Source organism: Mchenga conophoros, linkage group LG14 (assembly GCF_057382185.1).
Source record: "Mchenga conophoros isolate Kocher_MC1m ecotype Shallow Benthic linkage group LG14, M_conophoros_male_GT1.1, whole genome shotgun sequence".
Classification (NCBI taxonomy): Eukaryota; Metazoa; Chordata; class Actinopteri; order Cichliformes; family Cichlidae; genus Mchenga; species Mchenga conophoros.
Window position 1 is genome coordinate 10,437,778 of NC_140539.1, and position 27,432 is coordinate 10,465,209.

Consider the following 27,432-nt stretch of genomic DNA (forward strand, 5'->3'; position numbering starts at 1 on the left):
GTCTCAGTAATAGACCTGGAAGAATCTGGAACCACTGGGTCCAAAACCATTAAACTGGTGGACAAGTTCAAATGGCTGTTTCATTGCCTCTCCGGACACACTGTGTCCACATGGTGTCGCATTCAGAAACAGATCATTCATCCCAGATCACTCCACACAGCTATCTGCACTCTGCCTGCCCATCAATAAGACATTCAGAGAGTGCAGAATCGAGTTTTTGTGTCTGCAGGTGTAAACTAGCACAGTCTGCCTGCTGATGATTAATGATTAGCCTTAGTCTGTATTTTCATTGAAGTGAATTAGATTTATGTAGACAGGGCAAGATTTCAAATACAATACTTAATACACAAATGACCCTGGACATTTGTTTTTTCCATGGGGGGGAAGATGACCAGCTATGTCAGCAACAGTGGTAATGTTTCAGGCTAGCATTGAAGTTGCCTTCAATGCTAGCATAAACATGTAATTTGACATGAGCAGAAAATGTTGGAGCACTGCAATTTCTGGCCACAACACCACCTCCACCACTTAATTTAGACAATATTATTGTCCAAAGGCTTCATATATAAAATACTTTTCAAGATATATTTTTTTGAAAATGGTCCATCAACCCACTTTTGCACCGTTTTTTTGCACATTGAAATTTGAGGCGATGTTTGAACATAAATATCTCAAAAACTATTGAAGTAAAAAGACATAAGACTTTTCACTGCTCTTTCCTGAATCATTAACATGATTCAGGATATTTAATTTGGAACAGATACATTAAAAATGTCTGAGTGTTCAGTTCAAATGAAAAAAAAAGTCCCATACTTGAGCACATGCTAATAAAATACATCAGATTGTGTGTTGTTACATTTCACAATAATGCAAAAATAGAACACGAATAATTACTGACAAAAATAAAGAGAGTGATACTTTCATCAACTTTCATGCTGGATTGAGCAAAAATGAAAAAAACAAAAATCAGCACATAGTCTAATCCAGACAGAACAAAACTCTGGAGTTTCCAGATGTGGACTTTTCATATTTTAACCATATCTGACATTTTTTAATATATCTGTCCCATATTTTAGAATCTGATTCATTTTGATAGCATGAAAGACCAGTAGAAGAAAAAAGGCTTTTATCTTTAACAGTTTTTGAAATATTCATGTTCAAATATTGCCTCAGATTTTGATATATGAAAAGTGGGGCTTGAATGTGGGTCAACGGACCGTTTTTCAAAACAATACATATTGAAAAGTATTTGAAATATGAAACAAAATCCCAAAATTTCACAACAGTCATTACATTTGATTGATCCTTGCATTTTTATCAAACATTCTTATGCAAATTGGAAGTGGTCGAGCAGAAAACATTCAAAAACTCCCCGCTCCCTCCACCCGTAACCTTCTGTTTTTGCTTTTAGCATTGTGCTCTCTTAAAACAACTTTAAACATAAAATTACTGTCTATATAGTACTGCAGTGCATATGTATTTACACTTTCTTAAACATATGAAAGAAAGTAAAGAAGAGAAATATCACTACACAAGCACACATCCCACCCGTGCATATCCATCTTTGCATCACTGCTTTTTCTTAGTATTTACTTTTATTCGATCTTACTTTCACTGAATCTCAGTTGTGGTTTCTTTCCAATCATGCTTAAAATTTACTCAACAGTGAGTCATTTTATTACTTGTGATGCTGTGTCTGCTTCCACTTAGTCCACAAGATTTGTTCCCCCTTTTTTCTCCAATGTTAGTTTTTTCGGAATAGTGACACACACAATGCGTCACCTAGCAGGCGAAAGCATCAGACCAGTCACCTTGCATGGTAATAATACGTTTGAGTGCAGGCAGGCCGCTCAGCAGGCCACTTATTTGCTTTAACGTGACAGCTGATCCCTGTAATCAACGTTGCTGCCGTGTCAGTCACCAGACACGAGACAGGCCTGGATTTACCACTGCAGTGCCATCCTATCAGTGTTATACTTTCATATCATTGTATAGATAGTTCCAGTATTCTGATGGTTTGGGACTTTATGCTCTGGGTTTGTTATGTGGGTTATAAAGCAATGCAATCGGTGCCGACAGCCTTTATAGAACACCTAAAGAGTCTGTTTATTTGCTGCTCCTTTAATATCATGTTGTTTAAGAACACGCCCTCATTGAGTGAGTGATGCATGTGAATGTTGCCTGGACTGAAAGCACTGGTTAAAAATAACTTGTAGTACACTTTATGTACTTTATTTGAATTTCGCAAAAAAGCTCTTTGCAACTTTTAAACTCCATCCACTTGTGAAGTGTAGTGTGCTCCACAGTACTGATTAAGTACACTCATTTGTACCTTTGACTTTTAGGTCCTCATCCTAAAGGAAATGAACTGATTAAAACGGTGATGGTCGATTAGATGCCCTTGATTTGTGCATTCATATTCCTGCAGCATGTATAATTTGCAGCAGGTAGAATCTCATTGTCTCTCACAGATACAGTGACCTTTCATACTCCGGATGAGGAGCTTCATCACAACTAGCCTGAAAAGGCAGACAGCACTGCAACAAATACAACACACTGTGGATTTACATGTAAAAAAAAAAAAAAAAACCCTTCAAAAACCAATATTAATGGTTTCATATGAACAAGCTCATAAGTTAGTTAGTTAATTAGTTAGTATTCAGTTGCCTTTGGGCTGAGCTCTGCATATGCTACAGGTTTATATAAATCTATATAACACTGCTCTGTGAGGAAGCACGCACAAACAGACCGAGCAGCAAACGAATAGCTGATCATTAGACAAACGTGTCGACTCGTGTCCTGAACGTTATATTTAATGACAGAATACACCAATCACAAAAAAGGAAGCTGTCTGTATTTCCACTTAACTGTTGCCAGAACTAGGCTCTTGAGCGTTTCTCAGTACTGGCAGATCGCTGTTGTGTTATTGATCTCTGTGGTCGGTGCAGCAGCAGACTCAGCCGCTTAACAGAACAATCAAGTCACTGGACACACATTAGCATACAGTGAAGAGTGAGCAGCTTCTTTTGGGCTGGGTTTATTTCCTGTCAACTGCTGTTCAGTCTGTTTGCAACTGCACATGGATTGTTTTGCAGGAGCAACCACTCTGGCTCTGTTTCTTTATCTGCCACTTCTTCAGATCACACAGCGAGCCTAATCTGGCTCTTTGGAATTTGAGTGTTTGCAATTCCTAAGTTTTCATTTACATACACCCCCCCCCCCTCCCCTTTCTATTTTTTTGAATAAGAAGATTAGGATTGTGTTTTGTATTCCTCTCTGAAATGATTTGTAGCACTGCTCCCAGTGGGCATTTGATTTGAAGTGTCACTTGATGTTTAAATATTGATGCTGATCATCAACATGCAAGAAAATTGCATTTATTTAAATTCCGACTGTGTTTGGATGAAAACCTCTGGGTAAACAGAATCATAATCATTTTGATGCGAAACAGCAATTACTTTAGTGAGGTGACAGTCAGGTGTTCACTTTAGATTTGATAGTCAGTTTATTTCATCCATCCATCCATCCATCCATCCATCCATCTATCCATCCATCCATCCATCCATCCTCATTTGCTTATCCAATTCAGGGTCATTTATCTCTGCTGCCATAGGGCAAGAAGCGGGATACACCCTGGACAGGTTTCCAGTCTGTCACAGCACTAACACAGAGGGACTGACAACCATTCGCACTCACATTCACACCCCTGGGCAATTTAGAATCACCAGTTAACCTAACCCCACTAACTGCATGTCATTGGACTGTGGGAGGAAGCCAGAGTACCCGAAGAGAACATGCAAACTCCAGACAGAAAGGTCCCGGCCAGATGGTGGATTCAAACCCAGGACCTTGTTGCTGTGAGGCAGCAGTGCTCGCCACACCAGTGATATCTGCAATACTGTCGAAGAAAGTCAACAAATGTTGACATTTCCTTGGTGGATGCCAGAATGGATCCTCACAGCAAAAAAAAAGAAAGAAAAGAAATTCCTGGGTTTGAATCGTGGCAAGGCCTCCTGCTTTAAAAGTAAATCATTCTGCCTATTTTGGTGCAGAAAGCTCTTGGAATAGAGATGATAAGTGTCAGAGCTTCATTTCCCAGTTATGCACATAGTTTTCACCCTCAAAGAACATCTGATGTTGGCTTCACTTTACAGAAGCGAGATATCTGAACTGCTTCAGAACAGAAAAAGGCACCTCCCCTTCAGGAAAGCGCTTATCTGGTTATTACAGCGGGATGTGGGATGTGGACTGTGAGCTGGACATCTTTAGTATGAATGTGCACAACTGTGGAAAAGTAAAGCAGGGCAGAGTCATGCATACTCAGCAGAACCCTGCATTACTACAGTATCTGTGTCACTGGCCGTGGTTTGCCATGATGACACATCGTGATGATGTAGGATGGCCAAGTAATGGTGCTAGATTTTTTTTTTTTTGCCTTCCCTGTGTGGCAGCAGTGACCACCGAGAAGGCTGAGGCTCAGCGTTGCAGGTTAATGATTTCCCTTCAGTGAACTGCATGTGGAATAATCCTGTAAAAGAGAAGAATAGCAAAGCGCAACCCCCCCTCAGGTCTTCTCCTCCTCCTCTTCCTCTTTTCCCTGCCTCCCTATTCCATCCCTGGCTCAGTCTGTCTCCCCCGTGTTCTCCATCCCTCCCTGCATCCTCATTGTGTCTGTAGCATCTGCTGGTGCTCGCCGGTGTCAGAGCGGGGGTGGGGACTCTTCTGACACCGCTGTGCGTGTCTGTGTGCATTATGAAAGGCAAATACAGAGTGTGGGTGTTTGCATGACCATGCGCCTGCAAGCCTCACTGTATTGGTAATGGCTTGAGATGTGATTCTAGGGATAATGCATGCCTAGTGCCTGCTTATTAAGCCCAGAGTGTGTGCAAATGTGGACACAGAGGGAGGAAAGAAATGCAAAACAAAAAAAAGGGGTGAAAAAAAGCAGTTTGCTTCTCCTGCTTGTCTGCCACACCCGGCCTTCTTGCTTCCTCCTCCTACCTTCATTCCTTCCTTTTTTCTCTATGTCTATCTCTTTCTCTCTCTCTCTCTCTCTCTCTCTCTCTCTCTCTCTCTCAGACACACACACTCCTCCTCCTCTGCTCTTCGAGTCTATCTGCTGGTGTTTCCATGAGAACAGAGAGCGCTGGTACGGGGAAGCGAAGGGAAGGGAAGGGGGGGGTGGGCTGGCGGATCGGTGGTGTGGGGTGACGTGTCCTAAAAGCAAAGAGTGTGTGTGTGTGTGTGTGCGTGCGTGCGTGCGTGCGTGCGTGCGTTTGAACGATCATCACTGCTCTCTTTCACACGTCTATCCTGGCCAAGAGCTGCTCCCTGACTGTGCCAGAAAACATGCTTTTGGCATTGCTGTGGTAATTTGGAAACAGGGCTCCCGGGCTTATAATGCTGATCTGAGATCCAGAGTCTGTAACACTCCGAGTCTGAGAGGGATTCTGAGCAATCAGAGGAGGCAACTTCCATTTGGGAGCCACTTAACAAAAAGAAAAAGAAGAAGAAGAAAAACCTCCTTAAATGTTATAGAAAGGGGAGGGGATAAAGTAGTGAGGCTATGTGGGTGTTGAGGGCAAAAAAAGAGAGACAATGAAACGGCTGAAAGAAAGATGTATCAATAGACCAAACTGAGGGGAGGTATCCAGTCATTTATTAAGGGAGAGGCTTTTTTAGGGTGGGGCCGCAGCTTTTGCTGGAGCCAGGCTGTAAGGGAACAAGAAAGAGGAGGAGGAGGAGGTGGGTGAGAAGATGTAGAAGAGAGGAGTGCCGATCTAAAAGAGGTGGTGGTGGTGGTGGTGGGGGGGTCATCACTATGAGTGAGAAGAGGACGAGGAGGCGGAAGAAGAAGAAGGAAAGGAGGAGGAGGAGGAGAGAGAGCGAGAGGGATGATGGAGCGAGGAGGGAGGCAGAAGGGAGGGGTTTAAAGGGTGGGCTCGCAGTCATTGTCAGGCAGCGAGTAAGAAAGAGTGAGAGAGTCGCACCCCGGCAGACTGACGGGAGAGCGCGTGTGTGCAAACTGGGATGAGTAAATGTACTGGGCGGCTTAGCTGTTGATACAGCCAGAGAGAGAAAAGAGAGAGAGAGAGCGAGTGAGCGAGAGAGTGTGTGTGCGCGCGAAAGCGAGCGAGAGCGAGAGAGAGAGAGAGGGAGAGGGTGAGAGAGAAGTGAAAGGGAGAAAAAAGGGAAGAAAAGAAGCAGAGAAGAAAAAGGGAGGATACTACAACTATGCTGTGCTGCATAAGAAGAACCAAACCGGTAAACTGCTCTGATTTGCTTTATCAATATTTTTCAGCTTCACCTCAGTTCTGAACTTTGTGACTGTTGGGTTTGTTTTTTAGTTTTGTCTTTTCTTTTCTTTTTTGCCAATTTTGGTGAGATTAGGAGGCATGAGGTGGGATTAGCCAAAATGTTGGTGTAATTTTCTGTGACTTGAGGCCTGACTTGTCTTTATAGAAATCTATCCACGGAGCACAGACACGCCTAGTTAATGTGATTATCCTGCATGAATGGATGCTGCCACAATGCCTCTCAGACCTCACACCGTACTTGTAGAAAGGCAGCAAGAATGTAATGTGATCCTGGGCCGACGGTATTCCCTCTTATTGATTAAGTGCTTGAAAAAAGTGAACTATTACTGAATGGCACTTGATAGATTATGTATTGTCTTCAATATCAAAGCTGAAATACTCTGATTTATCCACTAAACCCAATCTCATCCACCGGCGAGTGATGCTTTAGATAAATGACAGTTTTCTCTTAACCTACACCTTAAACAGGGGCAGGGGAGAGGTCTAGGTATCTTCTGTATTAGTCTTATGTTAAGCAGAAGAAGTGGGTGACAGAGGAAAGTGCATCATTTCCACAGTGTGAAGGGGGGAAAAAAGGGTGGGGTACTGACTGAGTGAGCAGCTCCATCATGTCAGTGGCCTCGAGGGGGGAATACAATGGGAATAAATGAGCATAAATGGATTATCATAGCCCTCCAGCTTTTTGAGTGGTTGCTGTCAATGGAGGGTTCTATGAAGTGAGCACTCATTTAAAAGGGTGTGAAAGGGTGGTGCTGGGTACCCGTGGCCAGTCTTGTCCCGGCAGTGAATATGAAATGAAAGAAAGGTGTTGCACTGAGGTAGCATTTCAGCAGCTGTCGCGGTGGTTCTGCATGTGATCGCGGGCGATGCTCCTGCTGCTATCTCAGAACTGATTAGGGTTTTTATCAGAGCCATAACACGCTGGATTCCGATGGCACTCTGATTGCTTCTTAAATGTCAGCCCGGATGAGTCATATTAGCTCTGGCAGAGAGAGAAAAAGAGGAAAGAAAGGCTTGCCAGATGAACTCCATGCAGGTGGAGCAGGATGCAGGGAGAGAAAGAGGGAGAAACAGAAGCAGGGTGGTGCACATGGAGCTAGATGGAGGAGGGGGGAAAAGGGAGAAGACGCTGATACAGAGGTGAAACAGGGATTGGGACAGGGAGTGGAGGCTGTGAGGTATGGGGCATGGGCGGGGGGGGGGTGGAGGTAGGGAGAGGCATGAATGCAACAAAGCAGAAAGGTGAAGATGGAATGAAACTAGATGGCTGACTACAACTGGCAGATATGTGGTGGAGCGAGAACGTGGTGATGGTGGTGGTGGTGGTGGCTGGAGTAGGTGAGCAGGCGCGAAGATGAGAAAGGGAGCAGCACGAGGAAACATTGAAGGAAGAGAAGCCGGCACGCTGCACACTGCAGCCATGTGGGTGAGGCACTAGCTTTTTTTTTTTTCCTACGGAAGGCTGTCGCCGCCTCAAGCGTGCACCACAGGGGAGGGTAAAAAAGAAAAAAAACGTCCTCCCAGCCTACAAGCACTTATCTTCGTGCTCCTGCATTTGAGCATAAATGAATCCGGACAGACTGCGCGGTCTTCACGGATGGATGAGCAAAAAGCATGATTTTCTGCTCTGGAGTATGGCAGCGTTGCTGTGGGGTCCCGCCATTGTGGAGTGTTAAGTGCTGTTGCAACATCTCCACTATATGGGAGTGGCTACGGGCACCTAGTTTAAGTCCCATCTGCCTCCCTCGCTTTTTATGCAGCTTTACAACAATATTCAGCTCTCACCTCAACATCTTGAACCCAGTTCCAGGTTGTGCTTATAAGCAGAACTTAAGCAGAATCAAATCCCGCCCAAATGAGCTATTCCTCTAACACTCAACTCTCCATCTCTACTTCTTATCACACGTCACCACTAACACAACCACCACCGTGCGCAACCCTTGCCCTTTCCCTCAGGCATCACCTTCTTTTCCTCTCTCCTCTACCCCGTCTCTTATCTGGTTACCTATGGATACAGTGCTCACTCATTTGCAGTGTGTGACTGGCTGCTCTCTTGCCCAGGTCACTCTTGAAAACAAGGTTTTTAGTCTCAACTGAGACTTTCCTCAGCTTTAGGCTGTAATAAAGAAAGAAAGAAAGAAACATATATATCTCCAGCCCCCGATGAGATCAGTGGCGATTGCAGAGCCTTTGTTCAGCCAGAGAGCTGATGTAAGTGAATTAAAGGCTGCTCCAGAGGACGTAATGAGGCCGGCATATGGCTGCTTATTAGTTGCTGTGGAGCATCTTTTCCCGGGCCATCGTAGAAGAAACAGTGCATCCTTTACGGCTGCTCATCAATTCACCGTCAAAGGAAGAGGAAAAAAGCGTGAGAGGAGGGAGAGATGGCGAGAGACGGCGAGCGGGGGCTGTGGCAGTCACCACCTGAGCCCCCCTCTCCTCATCTGCAGGAGATAGCCGGCTAAAAGGGTGTGGTGCTCCGCTGTGCCTATGTGCGTGTATGTGTGTGTGTGAGAGAGGGAGAATGAGTGGGTAGCAGTTTGCTCATGGAGAGTGAAAGACGACAGGGAGAGAAAGAGGGAGATATTCAGCAGTTCCAGACAGCAGTTCAGTCTTTGCTGTCTGGATGGCTCCTGCAGGAAAGCAGACACGGCCACAGAAATCACGCCGAAGACAAGATAGAGGTGCCATTGCAGAGAGAAACGTGTGCCACCGGCAAGGGTGGCTGACAGTCTCTCTCCACCTGCTCGGTGGAGCTGTGGTAATATGACAACTGCTCGGTGGAGTTTTTCCATTTTATTTCAAAGAGTGCCAGTGCGCTATACAGTCTGTTTTATGACTTCTAATTTTATTACATACAAGCCTCCCATATTAAAGTGCAGCTGCACCTGTTGGCTTGGCGATAATAAAAAAAGGGGTGTCTGCAAAGCAAGCATCTCCATTATGCATGCAAATATTACCTTTAATATTTCTCTCCTCTTTCGCTTGAGGCATTCAATGCTGGGTGAAGTGGAGAGGCAAATAATCTCAGGACTTGAATGGATTGCAATAGTAATAGTAATAATATTAATAAGTAAGAAAAACCCCAACATTATCATTAGACAGCATGCACGAATGCATTAGTGTGAGTTGCGGTCCGATGGCACTAACCTCGCTGCTTCCACTGTGTCTTCCCCTCCCCCCCGCCTCCTGAAACAAGTCCCTAATGGCACTCTAAATGAGGCAGTGGGAAGGTGGTGGATTGTTACTTGTGTCACCATTGGGGGGATGGTGCGTGTGTGAGTGTGTGGTTATGGATAAAGCCATTGACTGTGGGGTGTGGTTCTTACAACAGCCGGTGCCCACCCAAGGACAGAGGCGGGCAGGGAGAGAGGCTCAGACTGCAGCTGTAATAGACACATCCAGCCAGTCAGATAATGCACTGAGCGCATTTCACCATGTCCATTTATTATCTTTGCAGACAAATCCGACAGAGAGGGTGTGTGTGTGTGTCCTGTGGTGAATGGCACTCTTGCATTTTGATAACCCGTGAACTAGATTCTCTCGTCACAGGTCAGCTGCTTTTATAGCACAGTGTCAGTTTATCCTGGAGCAAGCCTTTTTAATGTTGCTACATCATACTACAGCTAATATAATTGCACAAAGATTGCATAATTGCTGGCTTCATAATCTTGCAAGAATTGCACTATTACGTTGCAAACATTCCACATTTTCTTGGAGATTAAAAGCAGTTTTTCAGCGGTTAAAGTAGTGTATCTATGGCAACCAGAACGACTGTGTGCAAATAGCAAGCACTGCAGGCTAATTGTAGTAAGCCATTTGACTAACTCATAATGCAAATATGTTATCTCACTGCAAATTAATCAAGGAAGAGTTTAAACAGCCACTAAGTCTTGCCTTATTTATGAATGGAGATGTGCACCACATAGATGCCGGGTGCAAAAGCGCCTGCAGGGAGGGTACGTGACCGGGGTTCAATTACCGGTCAGAGGCTTCAAGGTGCAGGTCTTAAATGATGTGCAATGATGCTTCTGTTTGGGATTTAAATACAGTGCAGGCAAATGTCAGCTGTGCTGGGTCAAGTAATCTTTGGTTTTGCATCTCAGAAGTGAATCCATGAAGAAGAAGAAGAAAAATCACAGCACGGCATTTTTTTATTTTTATTTTTTTAAGGGTGATGCACACACAAGTATCAATAATTCAAGTGATGACGCTCCAGCTGTGGTCAAACTGTGATGGTGATGCTTCTTCCTGTCTTCGTACCACCAGATGAGATCATCTGGTGCTCCTCTGGTATTTTATCACATTTCCCCAACCTCTAACATAAATGACATCGCTCTTCTGTTCCAATAATGATGTCATACCCCTTATTCCCAAACAACCTTCATCCATCGCTTTCTCTTTCTCCGTCTGACTCACTGAACCCAGCCAGTAAGTAATTCTATTAAGAGTTAAGTGCTCGGGTCAGATTTTTGGCAATTGTAAGCACCTATGAGATCAGACACAATAAAAGCCCAATAAGTCACTGGAGACGTGCATATTATTAAGAGCAGAGGGTGTGGTGGTGGTGGTGCTTTGTCTGCCAGCTCTCTGTTCTGCTGAAGTTTATTTCCACACCCACTGGCCGGTAGCTTGTTTAGCTCCAGTTCAGATTTTAAATGTGAATCACTACATTTAAGTGTGTATTTCATTTATCTGTCTTATAATTTCACACTGCACAATATTACTCTGGAAGACTGTGTATATTAACCCGAACCCGGGGGAATAAAGGCGGAGGAGCTGAATATACCAATACAGCTGCACCTTGCCCTCGCTGCTCCAATATTGCACTGACACACTGACCCTGAGGAAGACGTGTTGATTTAGGGCCTCGGGGTCTTAAATCACTCCACACAGATGTGATCCCTCACACAGGCTGTCCAAGTCAAAGCTCATATCCTACATAATGACACACTGGGAGACCATACATAGGGGGTGGATGCAGAGGCACGAAAGCTCTTTCCACCCAGATTCATTGGCCTTAAACAAGACGTTGCCAGATCTCGGTGACACAGACATTAATGTAAGCACATACATTTTACCCCTTTGCCCCCTACCGCCACACCCTGCCGCTGCTACCGTTGCTTCATCGCATCCCTGGCTTTTCCATGCTGATTACTCCACCTGATTTACGAGTTCCTATTGGCCCGCTCCCCCCGAGGGGTCAGGCGCACTGCCAATCAGGGTGACATATAGTCTTTCATAGCACCGAACAGCAGACAGGCTCTGTGATGAGTTAGCACTCTGGTTGTCAAGGTAACCTTTGATGGTTGGGAGGGGTATGGCAGTGAATGGTGAGGAGATTGTAGCAGGGAGCTCGTTCCCTAGCAGCCAGACACGGAGCTGCTATATACTGTACCCAGAGAATAAAGATTGGCTCCGATTTTGAGCACTGCTCATAATTTTGAGGATATCATTAGCAGAGACTGCAGGAAAGATTAATGGATGCCACGGAGAGCGTCTATATTTAAGTTTAATTATTCACTAAATCTATTTTCAGGGTTATTATCAGGAGGACAATATCAGCCTCATGCCTGGGTTGAATAACTGCAATAAATGCCCGGAGACACTTGTCACAACCTAAAATCACAGCGCCTTGGATTTATTATGTGGAGACAATAAATCTCCTCACTCTGGCACGTGAAATGATAAAATGCTGTAGGGTCAAGCTAAGCCTTGATACCTGGAAGGACCAAAATAAATAAATAAATAAATAAATAAATAAAAAATAGATTGTGTTGTTTTCTCACTTTGTTTTTCCATTTGGTATAACTGATGCTACACAGTCTGCATGCTGCTTGACGGTTTGTGTTCTTTTGCTTCATTACACTTATTCACGTTCATTTGAGGCTTTCGATTGGTTCCAACACCTGCGAGAGAATATTTTACCTTGATTTGTTTGCCTATTCATTTGGAATGTACTGATTCATTTTGTGTTGCCACTTTCAGTGCTCATCATTCATTCCTTTATTTGATTTGATTTCTTTTCATTAGATTTATATGACTCATAGCACAACCCACTATTTGATGGACAGCTTTGGATCCAGTAACCGAAGGTAATATCAAGGAAAGACTTTCAATATTACCCTGTCTCCTGTCCTACTCCTAACTCTGCTCCTCATCTCATCCCGCACTTTTATTCTAAACATGTCCTGAAATTTTAACCTTTTCCCAGCCTATGATTGTCATGTAATGGTTAGAAATATATATATATTTATTAAGCTTTCCCATTTCACGATATACACTTTTTTCTTTTCTTGACTTCTGACCTTTCAGTTTGACTATTTTTTACATACTTTAGCAAACAGAAATAAAGCATGCCTTCTCGTGATCAAGCAGCATGCCAACAAAAAGAGGGATAGACACACACAAACACAGCAACAACTGGACACTAGCAAAATAAAGACATTCAGCGCAACCTTTTCAACTCTTGCAGTAAATGTTAACCTGGTATGTTGTCTATCGCCTGCCAGGTGGAGAAGAATGAGGAGGCGGACCAGAAGATTGAACAGGATGGCACCACCAACAAACCCGAGGACAAGGCCCACAAGGCTGCCACCAAAATACAGGCCAGCTTCCGTGGACATATAACTCGGAAAAAGATGAAAGACGGAGAGGAGGAGAAAGAGGGTGACAGTCCTGCTGCTGCAGAGGAGGCAACAGAGGGAGGAGAGGAGGCAAAGAAAGCGGAGGGAGAGGAGGCACCTGCTAAGCAGGATGAAGCCGCAGGAGAAGAGGCTAAGAAGGAGGAAGAGGAGACAAACCAAGCCAAAAGCCCTGTGGCAGACAAGCCAGCTAACTCTCCGGCAGCTGCTGCCACAGCAACGTCTCCTGTAGCGGCCGCCCCGGCTGCTGCGTCTCCCACGGCCGCCGCAGCGCCCTCTGAACCCAAGAAAGAGGAGCCAAAAGCGGAGGAGAAAGCTGAGGAGAAGCCCAAAGAGGTGGAGGCCCCAGCCAAGAGTCCCACCACGGCCACAGCTGAAGAGAAGAAGGAGGAGAAGAGCGAAGAGAAAAAGGAGGAGGCCAGACAAGCCGACGTGCCTGCTGCTGTCAGTCCGACAGCTGAGAAGGAGGAGCCTAACCAAACAAAAGGTAAACAAGGTATGCAGAATAGGAGAGAGCTCCATGTGGTCAGGAAGAAAGGTTTACCAGCACATTCTCACTTATGCACATGTTCGTGAGGGCAGTGAGTTCAGGGCTAAAAATAGTTCCAGCCACTTCCACCAATCAAAAAGCAATTACTTACTGTAAATATAAAATCGAGAAGAATAGGTGAGCTTTTACACAGTCTGCTTGGCAGGCTCCACAGGACATAGCCGCTTGGTGTGTCTTTGGGATTTAGAGATATTTGGCAGTGCTCCACCATTCACTGGTTAACACAGAGACACAGCTCAATATAAGATTAGACAGCCTTGTAGCTCAGCCTCTGCAAGATGAAAACTCCATACTGATTAGACAGAGGCCGGCATAGAAAATGATAAGCACTGGTCAAGAGTGTGGTACACACTGATATTGTTATACTGGGAATGATCAAAGCTATTGATAAAAAGCAATGTGTTGTTTGCATAATGTAAAAGCAGCATGAATTATAAATCACTGAGGTTAATAAAGCTCTCAGATGCCTTCACACGAGGTGTGATATATTAACCTGACTGCTACCATAGTCATGAAAAACGGTTGTAATGGATGACCCAGTTAAACTTCTTTTTTTTTTAAAAGTACATCACGTTAAACTATTTGGTAAAAAAAAAAAAGTCTTCCAGCACTGTCATGTGATGTCCAATTACAGCAGGAATGTGGACCTGAGAAGAAACTGGAGATTAAATGATATTATTCCACTGATACAACACTGTCACAAGATACACTTGACATGAACTCATATTTCTGGTCCAAGGACTCTCAGACTGGGTCAGACAGGTAGTTAATGGAGCATGCTCAGTCTGGAGCTGGTGGGGGCGTGAGGTGGGAAACACACACACACATGTATACACCAACTGGAGAACTACACAGAAAGTAGGTCACCTAGGCAGCACTGTCTCCCTGTTGTCATAGTTACCACCTCGATGGGATAGCTGGCCTGCATGGAGCAGTGCGGGTAGAACAGGTGCTCTGATTTAAATGAATGATTAATGATCCCTACTGGTCACGATCCGCACTGGGGAAGTCTGCCATAAACAAACACTACTTGACAAAGATCTGCTTATTAAGAATTCACTGCTGTCTACAATCTGCTTAACTTACCAAAGTGACTCAGAGACCAAAATTAATATTTATGACCAAATCGCTCAGTTAAGGTTTGTTGCACACAGAAAAGAGTCACATCCACAAGGATGATGGGTACTCTATGAGGCGGTCTCTATGTCACAAATTCTTATCGAATTCCTGCACTTATAGAGCACTTCTCTTACATTAAAAGGTGGCAACAGATTCATTAATAATGAAAAGAAATAGTAGATTAATTTGGAAAACTAAAAAGAGGAGGCAGGAAAAATAAGTTAAAAACATTAAAGAAAACACTAGAACTTAACTAGAAAAAGTAATAAGTAGTAGAAACAGATTCTCACTATAAACAAGCCATCAGTGATGTTGGACTGTCCAGATGTAGTGACTCAGAGACGATATAGAAAGATGATTTCTTTATTTGATAAAGCTGACTCTGTAGCGTTTTCAGTGGGATTAATGTTTCGTTCCTCATCCAAGTGACTTCTTCAGTCTCCACTCCAGACTGAGTCAGATGTATTTTAGTTTTTGTTTTGGCACAGCGAGCAGCAGTGAGCAGGGGGATTTCAGGGTGCTACTGAGTGAAAACCCTAGAGTGACATAAGGTTTTTATATGTATCTAGTGAATTCTAACTCTTTTTTTGGGAAACAGAGCATTGAAGCTGTTAAAAGCAGATTATAGACTATATTAAATAATAAACACATAAACAAGCTGCAACGTACCTTTAATGAAATATATATGCAGATGGAGACTTAGATCAGAATCAGTTGTAACACCAGATATGTGGTTCTCAAGAGCTCATTATAACGCTAAGAGTTGGGTGTCATCTGCATAGCAGTGAAATTAATACCATGCTTATGGATATTGGCACTTTTATCAGCTTTTTTCAGATATGAACATGTTTACATTCAAAATCCGATTTATCTGGACTTACCTGCTTTACATCTGAATGAACGTCCTGGTCGATTATGAGACCACAGTCTAACCAGATCAGACCTATTAATGTTTGCCCAGAACTTTTAAAATGACACAATATCTGAAAGCAGGCTGTCATATTAAGACAGGCTTGTACATCATTAGAAGTCCTCTCTCACATCTTTGTGAATGGCTTGTGTTAGTAGAGCGTGCCCTAAACTACATTAACGTGCATATAATAGCATTTTATCTCATCAACTCTGATTGTAAATCCAAAAAAGATTAAAAAAGGATGCCATTTCCAGTTCAGTAGAGATTTCAATCTCTCTTTGAGAATGAGGGGTGGCACTAGCTCTCTCTGATCTCAGATTTTAGTGACAATGATGGAGAAAAGCAACCATTCAAAAGTGTGGTTACACTTCACTTGAGTCAATGGTCACAAATGCAACAAGTCTTTTGCTGTGTGGCTGTTTTTGTAACTCTCCTGCATATGTTTCAATGAAGCTATGAGAACCATTTATGTAAAACATACCTCAGTGCGAATGACAGAATTTAAAGCTGGCGATGTTATCAGTCTGAAAAGAGCTTTTGCGCTTCATATTTTTTCTGCCATGATCTCATTAGTCTTATTTACTAAAGACTAAGAGGTCAGTGAGTAGAAATGATGAAACACTTATAAATGTTTGTTTCCCTGTCTGCAATCTTCATACACAAACCCAGCAGCAAAGCTAAACTGTCACTTCAGCCGGTAACTGGTGTATGAAAGTGAGCTCGCGCTGATGTCAGACACAAGAAATGACGGGCTTTGGCTCTGTAAATTGGATGAAATTGGATTTGCATCGCACAGTTCAGTGGCTGTAGTGAAGGACATTCTCAAATCTGTCACAGTGGCTAACAAGCTAATTATCTCTTACCTGGAAGATCTGCCATGAGTCATGCTGTCTTGAGTCACACACACAATCGCGCATTAGTGCAGACACCGTTGCCCCACTTCTCTCTTTCCCTCCCTCCCTCGCCCTCCCACACACAAACACACGCACACACCAGGAGACATGCACCCTGGTCTCCATTGCAATGATATCATTCCTTGATGTCTCCTCCTAATAAAAGAATATGATCTCATCGGGGTGTGACATCACCCCGATGAGATCACTCGGATAACGAGTTTGGGCAGGAACAACAAAGACCCCAAAATCAGTGTAGCTCCTGCATAGTGCAAGAAGGTCTTTATTAAGTATAAATGAGAATGTCTTTGCTTTTTTGGAGCTAAAAAGCACACCAGCTACAGGATTATTAAAGAAGGATATTATGATTTAATGTTGAAAAATATAAAGTACCTGAGCAAGAATCTCATTAGCATTTGCTTTGTGATGTATCACGGATTGCTACTCAGCAGTGTGCACCTCTTAGCAAGTTATCGTTGCCTGCTATCATAGTGCAGTGCACTCTGGGCATCACACTGTATCAGATGTGACAGGCCAAGATGCTCCTGTTAGCTTTGTGATGCCCGTTCAAATGCTTCATGGGTCCATTAGGAGCAAGCTCTTCTTTTATTATTTACACAGTCAGTGCGGGCTTCAGACATGCTCTCAGTTTAAGTGGAGCTGACACATTGTGAACAACACAGAATTCCATGTGCGAATAATTTTTTTGAGAGGGAAGATGTGAATATTTTGAGAATTTCCGAATGTTACATGGCTTTTTTTTTCATATAGAGGGTGAAATATTTAAAACATCAAAAGTTACTGCTCATGAGTGAAATCTTTGAAGCTCTGTATCTCAGGCGCCCCAGACAGAGCTTTATTACTCTACTCGCAATGTAAAACCACCTCTCCACCTCTCCTCTTCTCTTCTTTCTCCACCCTCCTTTCATCTATCCCGCCCCAAACCCCTTCTCTCTACCCTTACACCCTCTACCCCACCACTTCTTACATTAAGATGCTGCAGAGGAGTCTAAAGGAGAGGAGGCCACCCCGGCAGATGCAGAGGCGGAGGCCACCGAGTCCAAGGATGCTTAAGGCTAAAGTCTAACTTAATGAAAGCAGAATTAAAAGTATGAAGAATACCACAAAAACGAAAAATCTAAAAAGGTTGCTCTTTGCCTTCTCAATGTGAAGGCAGTCCGTTTCTATTTGTTTGTCATTTTTTGTGTGGCAATGATTTTCTCATGTTGGGGGAGTTTCCAGCGTGAAGTTTTTTGGCTCAAGCTAACACTGTACTATGCGCAAGTGATGACGATGCTGACGACGACGGTGATGATGATGTTGATGTTGCTGATGTTTATGAAAAGCGACTCTTACCGTGATGGTGATGATGTCGAGGTGGATGATTTCATTTGGTACATCTTCACTATTTGATGTAAAACCGGGGGTGGAATGAACGCTTCCAACTGGATATTTACACATTTAAAATTTCAAAAAAAGAATGCATTGCCAATGCGCCGTATTGTATTTGCATTGTAATGCACTTTCTTTCTTCAGACACATTTTGCAAATGAAATCCGTATTGCAAATGCACGCACAAAAAGACAACCAGGTTTATAAATGCAATTCATGTTTTCGACACGATCCAAGTGTACTGAGAACACAACAAAGAGGTAATGTACTGACACACTGAATGGATAATAGAATGTATGATTAAATGTGTGACATTTCCAGTTGGGGCAGCTTTATCCTGAATCCCAAAAACAATATTTACTCAACTTTCTCTATTCTGCTTGAGTCATTCAAGCTTGGTTTACACCCCTTTTACAAACTCTGTATACTCACAGTTACAGTAAATAAAGGACCTATTGCCATTTAAATGATGTGATCATATAATAAAAACTCTAGAAATCAACTATATTATTGATGTAACTGGCTCTTACATATTACAATTTGTGCTCTGCCAACCAAACGTGAGGCCATAGCATGAACCATTGAACCAGATGCATGATGGGAACTCTCCCTCTGAGAGGAACTTTTTCGCAGTCACAAAAAACTTAAGAGGTGTGGCGGCTTCTTTTTTGATGTCTTTGGTGTTGTTATGACAGTTTATATGAATTGGAAAAATACTCTTGCACTGATGTTACAAAAAAAGATTAAGAGAAAAATCAAACAAATGAGCAAACAACAACAACAAAAAAATTTCCTATGTTCCAGTGAGTGCAATGTCCAGTTTCAATCTTATCGAGGAGTTCAAACTTGTGAGAAAAAAAAATATGAAAAAAATAAAAAATGGTTTCAATGTCTGTTTTCAAAATAAAGCAAATGTGCCAATTACCATCATAAGCTGTGGAGTTTGTTTAAAGCCTGATAGAAACATATTGTCACTTTGAAACACCCGGCAGTTTCCAATAATCATGCTTATTTTCCACTGAATCCATCACGAAACCACACATGTGTGGTTTTATTATAACTCTTGCCCCATGACAGTTGGGATAGACTGCAGCGCCCGCCGCGACCCTGAAGTGGACTAGTGGAAGAAAATGAATGGATAGTATTCCTGTAAGATTAGATGCTCTTGCACCAAACGTACATTAAAACAATACTTACACAGGGAAATACAATTTAATTCAATTCTGTTATGTTTATATAGCCCCAAATCACAACAAAAGCGCTTTACATCGTAAGGTAAAGACCCTACAATAATACAGAGAAGACCCCACCAATTAGATGATCCCTTATGAGCAAGTACTCCCATATCCAAACTGGGAGCTCGTCCCACAGAGAAGAGGCCTGAAAGCTGAAGGCTCCCATTCTAAGTTTAAATACTTTGGAAACCACAAGTAAGCCAGCAGTCAGAGTGCAAAGCGCTCTAATGGGGTAATACTGTACTAGGAAGTCTTTAAGATGAGCCCTGATGAGAAGAAGAAAATATAGGAGAAATATGCTCTCTCCTTCTAGTCCCTGTCAGTACTCGTGCTGCAGCATTTTGGATTAACTGAAGGCTTTTCAGGGAAATCTTAAGACAGCCTGATAACAATGAATTACAGTCGTCCAGCCTAGAAGTAGTAAATACATTAACTGGCTTTTAGCATCACTTTCACACAGGGTGTTTCTAATTTAGATATTGTGCAAGTAGAAGAAAGCAGTCCTACATGCTTGTTTCATATGCACATCGAAGGACATATATTGGTCAAAAATGTCTTCAAGATTTCTCACAGTGTTACTGGAGACCAAAGTCAGGCCATGTAGACGTAAGTGTTTGGTTAGACACCATGTTTCTAAGAAACAGAGTACAGTTACCTCAGTTTTGTCTGAATTTAGAAGCAGAAATTTAGAGATTGTCCACTCTAACTAATTAATGTTTGTTTTCTGGCTTTATGGATTACAGTGCATAGGACTGAAAACGTGTGCTATGCCATTGAATGATACTGACTAAGGGAAGCATGTATAATGTAAACAGAATTGGTAACAGCACAGAACCCTGTGGAACTAGATATTAATCTTAGTGTGTGAAGACAAGTCCCCATTTAGATATGATTTAAACTACTGCTGTGTAGTACCTTCAGCATGCTGTAATCGCTGTAATAAGACATTATGGTCAACAGTATTGAACGCTGCACTGAGGTCTAGCGGGACAAGCACAGACATGAGTCCACAATCAGAGACCATAAGAAGATCATTTGTAACCTTCACCAATGCTGCATACTCTGCCATCTTCCAAAGGAATTATAAGAGTAAGTCGCAGCCAAATGTTGCTCATGAAATGCACTTGAATAACTGATCATCAGCAAGTGTGAGCACCTCTATAAAATGAGAACTTTCGGCAGTTCAGGGATGTGTTGACAGAATGTGAAAAAGGAACGACATAATCAATGATCTTAGAGAAGTAAATGTTGCTGCCCATCAGTCTGTTATAAGTTATAAGGTAATTTCCAAACAGTTTCAATTCCATCATTCTACAGTGAGAAAGATTATTTGAGTGGAAAACATTCCAGGAAGCTGTTGATCTTCCCAGGAATCCCACCAAATTCACCCCAAGGCCAGCCATTATACACATCGCTCACAGGCCTCAGTTAGCTTCTTAAATGTTAACGTTCACGACAATAAAAAAAAAAAAAGAAAAAAAGAAGGCTCAAGTATGTTTGGAAGGGCTGCCAGGAGAAACATGGGAACGGCCCAGGTTTCCAAAGTTGCATCTGAATAAACCACAAGACTGTTTGAACAACATCCTTTGGAAAGATGGGACCAAGGCTGACACATTTGGCCATAATGCACAATTGGCTAAAATCAAACAATAAATCAGCACCAACCAACCAATCACCGTACCAACTGAATAGGAGGGATGATGATTTGCACCTGTGGCTAATCTTAAGATATACTAAGAACCAGGTGATATTTTTTAGGTACACTCACACTCCTTTACCAGATTTCTCCAAAGTCTTTACATAAGTCTTTACATATGTTTACATGCACATTTTGCACTGAGCATTACCGATTTTTTTAAAATCTCTAGATTAAAATCTGAATGACTTAATCCTTTACAAGCAATCTGTGTATGGAAATGCTATAGGTCTCATCAGGGCTCAAGGACTCCATGGAAAAATGCAAGACCTGAATATAACATTTACATAAATGCCTTCCGCAATCTATTTGTCAAGTGCTAACAAGAAGAGCATAATCTCCTCAATTAAAATGGCTAGTTCATACCATCCTCATACTCTCTTATCTTCCTGCATTGTCACTCATCATTCCCATTTGAAATCCCTGTACTTTGAAGAGAATGCTTGCTAGCACCTTCTATTTAAAAAGGACAACAACAAAAATGAAATTAAAAAAACAAAAAACTGTACCCACTGTGCTCAGGTATGAAAACAATGGTGAACAGCTACATTTTCCCTACTGGTGTGTGAGGTTTGAATTGAAAAATGTGAACCTACATGTTTTTCTGAAATTGACATTTTATAACGTTTGCATACATTCCAAAAACATTGCACCGTGTGGCTTCTAGGTCAGGAGCGGTGAGTAAGACTAGAAAAGTCTCATGTAGGGCATAATTTGGTTTAGTCTGACACCTAGTGGCGAAACCTTTTATTGCAGCACTTGCTGCACATCTCTGTGGTGAAAAGAGCCTGAGCCATATTGTCATTAATGTGTGGCAATATGTGGTAGTGATAACACCACAGTCTTTGTCTTTGGCACCAGAAAAAGGTGAAAATGGACCATTCCCCTTGCTAATGAGCAGAATTTTCACACGTTTCCCACGGACAAAAACGTCTCCCAGAGAAAACATAACAATACATATATTATTTTATTTGCATGTTACATGGTGATTAACACAACATGTGTTCCAAGCTGTCTCCAGAAAGAAAAGGTTACTTTGCTTCGACATTTCATGTCACATTCAAATACAGAACACTGAATTCAAACAACTTTATTTTGTTAACATTTCTCATATACCTTTATTACATGTCATATTTTATTTTTTAGAAACTGACTTCAATTACCTTATACCATAATAAAGTAAAATAGAAAAAAAGGGACATTGCTGTGTCCTAATCCATGATTGAATCTTAATTCCCCGCGACAAAGGGAAGGAAGTACAAACATGATAGTTACATTTGCCTTTTAAACTTTTAAATGTAGAGTTGTATAAACACAATCTTATGGATTTGCTGACTTTACAACATTCTACAGTAGAAACATAATGCTGTATATACACACAGAGGAAGAGAAAAAAAACAATCTAAACTTAATATAGAGGGTTACAAGTGTAACCATAGCTCAATGGAAAGTAGATAGTTAGCTGCTGGGCCAACTCATCATTTATCTCATGCCTCACATGTATGCCACTTTTCCAGCAGGTTAATCATATAAACAGATGAGTACACACGCACACATACACAAGCCAGTTCGGTGATGTTTTGAGGCAATGCTGAGTAGTAAACTACATAGCTGTATCTACAGTCTTGAGTAGATATCTAGGTCTGTCTGCAGGGGGTTGGTGCTGTGTCATTATAGGCTGGCTGTTGGTTTCTATGAGCAATGGAATAACACCAGATCTCCTTTTTTCTCGCTGCTTTATGGATAAGACAGAGCTCCATGGCTTTTACATCAGTGGTCCTATAAGTCAAGTGCTTATTAGCTGGTTTTAACCCGCACGGAAGCACTTAGACTTCCACATCGGTGAGCTTAGTCTCATTGGAAAACACACCTGAATGGCAGAAATTCTAGACAATGACCTGTATGCAGGCTCATGAAATTAAATGCAGAACGCAATTTGAGGATATCTGACCCAGCTTTTTTGGTCTGTCAGGGTCTCCCCCGCTGAAATAAAACAAAGAGACAACACATTTATTTTGTCTCTTCTGTAAAGCTCACTGGTAGCACAGACCATGTTTATGGAAACTGATCATGAAAAACTATTTCACCATAGCTACCAGATCATTCGGCTCTAATTAAGGTAAGAAGATAACTGCTGATAAACTACAATAGCGTCCTCAAGTATGGTTAAGTTAGAGCCTAAAAATCAATCTGCAGACTGCAGTATAAAAACACCAGGACTCATTCGCACAGTTGTAAAATAAAACCAAATAAGATAAAATAATAAAAAAAGCACGCAACACAATAAAAGTGTAAAAACAAGCAGCTTCTTTCGTATTCTAAGAGATCTGATCGCAAGACATTGTTTTCGTTGTGTCTCATGGAGCTAATGGAAATATGAATTCATAAATGCTTCAGTTTTGATTAAAAACGCGGTGGGTTTTCAGTCTCTGTACGTCTCAGCTTAGACTGGAGCATTACCAACACTACACACACAGCCATGGCCTCAGAAGCATTTACAATGAGAGAACACACTGGGAACGAGTCTTTTAATGCGTGACAAGGATGACATTAATTACACGTGTGTTTTTACAGTACTATCTCGGCTTGGTTGTTTGAAAGAGCGGAGACCTGAACGCACACATCCAATCAAAGAGCTGAGCTGGGCACTGGAGTCCAAACGCTATTAGTCACCACCAGTGTCAGTGCTGTCTCTTTAACAGCTACGGCCTACGAGCTGCTCCCTTTGAAAGATTTTCTTCATAATATCAACACGTAACATATTTATTTAACCATTTTGTTCATAAAGAAACTAACTCACTGTTCAGTCTAAGCATTGGCAAAAGAGTGATTAGAAATCTTGCTGTAGGACACGGTGAGGTAACAGCACTATTATTCTCATTATTTCTCATTTGTTTGATTTTTTTTCCCCATAAGGCCTTCAGCACAGTGGCCTTGGTGACACTGAGGGGAACTGCATTCAGTATTGATTTGGTTTCTTCTGTCATATTAAATCTCAGGTATGCGTAAGAGCATTATGAAGCTCATAATACTCCCTCTGTTTAACATCATTTAAGCTAGCACTCATCTCGTTTCAAGGACAGGTACAATAATTACTGCACAGAATTATAAAAAACAAAAAACAACATAAAAAACATTGTTGTATAATGGGTATCTGCCAGGTCCAAAGGTCTGCATTTCATTAATCCTCAACAAATCACAACCATATTCAGAATCATGTAAAATGAGCTTTTTTCATATATAAGGACAGTGGATTCATGAGGTGCACACAAAATAATACCCCCAATATCTATATATTATGATTTTTTCTGTATCATTTTCGTATGAAAACACGTGTTTTTGATTAAGAGAAAAACAAAAAAGTAAGTCATTCATTGGTGTCATACATTTTTATCCAAATTCCAGCAGTAGGGATAAAATGATCCTAAAACTCATCGACTGAATGCAAACACTGCTCGGTGCAGCCTCTGAGATAAACTGCACATCATGGTTTTCTTATCATAGAGTAATACAAAATTTTACTATGTACAATACGCATCATTATAACCTACTGTGTGTTTCTCTTCCCTGTTCTCTTTTTTGTTGTTGTTTGTAAGTGAGAGTCTAGAAAGAAAAAGAAAAACAGGTTGTTTTTTGGAATAATGGGGAAGGGTCGCAAGATATCACAGAGCTCCAGACAAACTCATTTCTTCAGGTTTGTTTCTGTTCCCATATTTCTGGGCTCCGCTTGCAATGACACTGATTGCAGAGGTATCTGCCTAACACTATATCTGTGTTTCAGCACAGTAGCATCAAATTACAGCTCTAATCTCATCGCAAAATCAGCCGTAGCAGTTTCCCTTTGAGTTTCACATGTGTTAGTTTGAAATTTACGTGTATATTTGGCAGATGCTTTACGTGTTTCTCATTAATGCACTGGTTATAAACACTCGGTTAAATCTACGCTTTAAGTTAACATAATACATCTAAGGGAGTAAGAAGAAATACACCTCATGTCTTCAGTAGTCCTAGAGACAAATGATTGTTTTCTTGGTGTCCCTGTGAGCCAGGCCACCTTCATTTTTATTCCCATGTAGACAACAAAAAAACAAACAACCCCCCCACAACCCCCCTCCCAAAGCCCGACCCAGACCCAGAAGACAAGATAAAGCAGAAACAAAAGAAGTGCATACCAATCAAAAAGAACAATGCAATTCTTTAAAAAGCACTGTTTGCTTGTTTTGTCCTTCATTTTACTCTTTTTTTTTTTTGTTGTTGTTCCTAAAACATTTTACTCATAACCCATCGTTTTTTTTTCACACCTGTAAGCAGTGCTCGACAGCACGTAAGGTTTCTGTATCATGATGCAAACAGTCTGGGGAAGAGGGCGGCAAAGTTGGTAATAAGGTAGCAGTAAGGATGCCGGTGAGTTGGAGAGAAGAAGAAGAAGAAGAAGAGCGAATGGGGCGGAAGGCCAAGGTGCGAGGCTGGGGGGAGAGAAGGGGAAGGATAGAGGGCAGGGATATTAACACTTCAAGAAAAGGCAGGCGAAGGAGGCTAGCAGGAGCCACAGTGATTGAGATACACAGGCAGAGCCGTTGATATCTCTGCCTGTCCCGGGTCCTGTGTGGAGAAGCAAAGAGAGAAAGGCAGCAGGGTTAATAAGAGCTCACTCAGACTTCTAGAGCAACCACAATATTGGTTTGAACAAGAAAAAGAACAATACAGTTTTATTTCCTTTTAATCCTGCACAAAAAAGGGTCATTGCATCGCTGTTCTGTTGCTAGCAGACATTCTACACAGTAAACTGGAAAATAAACATGTGTTTGTAGCCTTTTGCAGGAGTTTTTGGTGACATCTAGTGGCCATGTTGTGCCATTGACGCTGTGTTATTCAGTGATCATTCAACGCTTTAAACCACAGAGGAGGCATAAACCGGTGAGCCTGCTGATCAAGCTTAATATGACAGAAAAAAATAAATAAATGCAGTCTTGTTGCAGAATACAGGAAACTGCAAGCTGCTGGTTTAACAACTGCCTGTAATACTTGTTGCCATGTTTGTAGCTCATCAAGCTAAGTTAAGTCAGCAGTAGCCAGGCTATCAGGTTAGGTATATGATCAGTGAAAATCATGTGATTTGAATGCTAAACAAACACAACTAAAGTAAATTTTACCTGCTAGTTGCATATAATAATTGCAGAACTTGTTTGGGCCCTCCATATGTTGCATTTCTACCAAGTTCATGATATGGAAAGTAAAAATTCCTTCACATTTCCAACAAACTGGCTTTTTATGACTTTTGATCTCTGCAGCTTTCTTCCACCACTCTTCTGCACAAGATTTATGGAGCGAATAAACCGACATTTAGACAGTATTTTGAGTGTAAAAGAAACACTTATCACCTTTTCCTGTGTGTCAGTCCAGTAAAATAAATGTTAGATGTCACTAAACTCAACAAAAACACAGACCTAACTTATCCAAAGGAAATATTGTCATAGACTAATGTTGATCTGTATCCAGGCGTTCTGTGGGACTTTTGTTACTGTTTTATTATATATTACTACTTTGTTTCTATATGTTGGCACTTTCTTTCTTTCTTTGGAGTATCACGAAAAAGGAGGTTTTATTGCCACCAAAAATAAATTGATCATCTCTTTTAACTTTCAAACATGTTTCCCTTTTGTTCAAATCCCAGTCTGCAGTGTCAGTGCAGATGTCTTCCTTTGGGAGCTAGTCTCCATTTGGCTTTGCCTCCCTGCCACGATTTCATCTTTTTACAGCTTTTCAGTGCTGGCAGAGACAACGAGACACATTTGTCACAGTGAGTGGAGCCACTGCTGGCCACGGGAAATGTGGGTTTGTTGCTCTGGTATTGTTTACGGCGCTCGTGGCATATTATACATGCACCCATCATTTTGAAGTGTGTTGTTTTTGAGTGCAGTTTGATATAAAATTCAAATGTTGCGTACACGACGGCCCTCTGAGCTCAAAGCAGCACTGTGCCAGCCAGGCTTTGGGGTGTGAAAGCTCAAAGAAAGCAATTCAAACAGCATTAATTTTGTGCTCAGTGAAACAACTGTGTGGGATCTCTGACAGCTGCCAATGTGAAAAATATGATATTAACAGCGAACCATAAAAGTAATGGTGGAATCATCACCCGGCTCTGCGGCCCTGCGCAGCTTCACGATTCTTCAGGCTGAACCATTTACGAGCGCTGTTTATTCCTCGATCTTCTCAGCAACCCCCACATGTTCTCATTGCCAACAAAACAACTCTGATAACCCCGCTGTATGCCATTTGATGCCCAGCTGCCGACCGTGTTTGAGCAGCTAAAGAGCCTTATATTCAGAAAAACCATGAAATCAATAGTCTGTAAAATAAATCAAAGTGGATTTAACCACTGCTCCAAATAAAAGAACTCCAAATTGACACCAGCGCTGCTCTTGTGGATCTGGATGTCTGAGAAGTTTAGGTGCCAGAGACGTGTGTGTGATTGTGTATGTCAGCTTGTTAACATGCTTTTTTATACCCTCAAGTGGCCAAAAATCAGTGATGGAACTAGAACGCTTCATGAATATTGCAAACATTTACATGCTTATGAATGCAGCTCAGTTATTAAAGACATCCGCACTGTGATCTAATTTTAGTTTTGATGCTTGTGAATTGAGACAAGCTTTGGTTACATCTAGCCCGA

At 41.9% G+C, this 27,432-nt stretch overlaps 2 protein-coding genes across 4 annotated transcripts in view; one reads left to right on the forward strand and one right to left on the reverse strand.

The window, feature by feature from the left end:
* Positions 1 to 5,867: 5,867 nt before the first annotated feature.
* On the forward strand, positions 5,868 to 18,761 carry gap43 (growth associated protein 43). 2 transcript variants are annotated; one of them, XM_085245207.1, is made up of 3 exons: positions 5,868 to 6,264; positions 12,830 to 13,457; positions 17,431 to 18,761. In XM_085245207.1, exons 1-3 carry the CDS (start codon positions 6,235 to 6,237, stop codon positions 17,508 to 17,510), a joined length of 738 nt encoding a protein of 245 aa, XP_085101333.1. In that variant the 5' UTR covers positions 5,868 to 6,234; the 3' UTR covers positions 17,511 to 18,761. The 2 variants fall into 2 exon arrangements, with proteins under 2 accessions (XP_085101333.1, XP_085101334.1); XM_085245208.1 differs by having other exon boundaries at positions 5,869 to 6,264; positions 12,830 to 13,448.
* Positions 18,762 to 24,989: 6,228 nt separating this feature from the next.
* Positions 24,990 to 27,432, reverse strand: part of lsamp (limbic system associated membrane protein) — a 464,480-nt gene continuing 462,037 nt past the window's right edge. For both annotated transcript variants that reach the window (XM_085245205.1, XM_085245204.1), the window contains one exon: positions 24,990 to 25,361. In XM_085245205.1, coding sequence (XP_085101331.1) covers positions 25,264 to 25,361 — 98 coding nt within the window. In that variant the 3' untranslated portion in view covers positions 24,990 to 25,263. The remainder of the gene's footprint in view (positions 25,362 to 27,432) is intronic.

What these genes read in the sequence shown, in the direction of transcription:
- gap43 (XM_085245207.1), top strand. Translation starts at nt 6,235, where the DNA reads ATGCTGTGCTGCATAAGAAGAACCAAACCG. An exon ending in GCATAAGAAGAACCAAACCG is followed by an intron (nt 6,265 to 12,829) that starts GTAAACTGCTCT and finishes ATCGCCTGCCAG; the next exon opens with GTGGAGAAGAATGAGGAGGC. An exon ending in CCAAACAAAAGGTAAACAAG is followed by an intron (nt 13,458 to 17,430) that starts GTATGCAGAATA and finishes TCTTACATTAAG; the next exon opens with ATGCTGCAGAGGAGTCTAAA.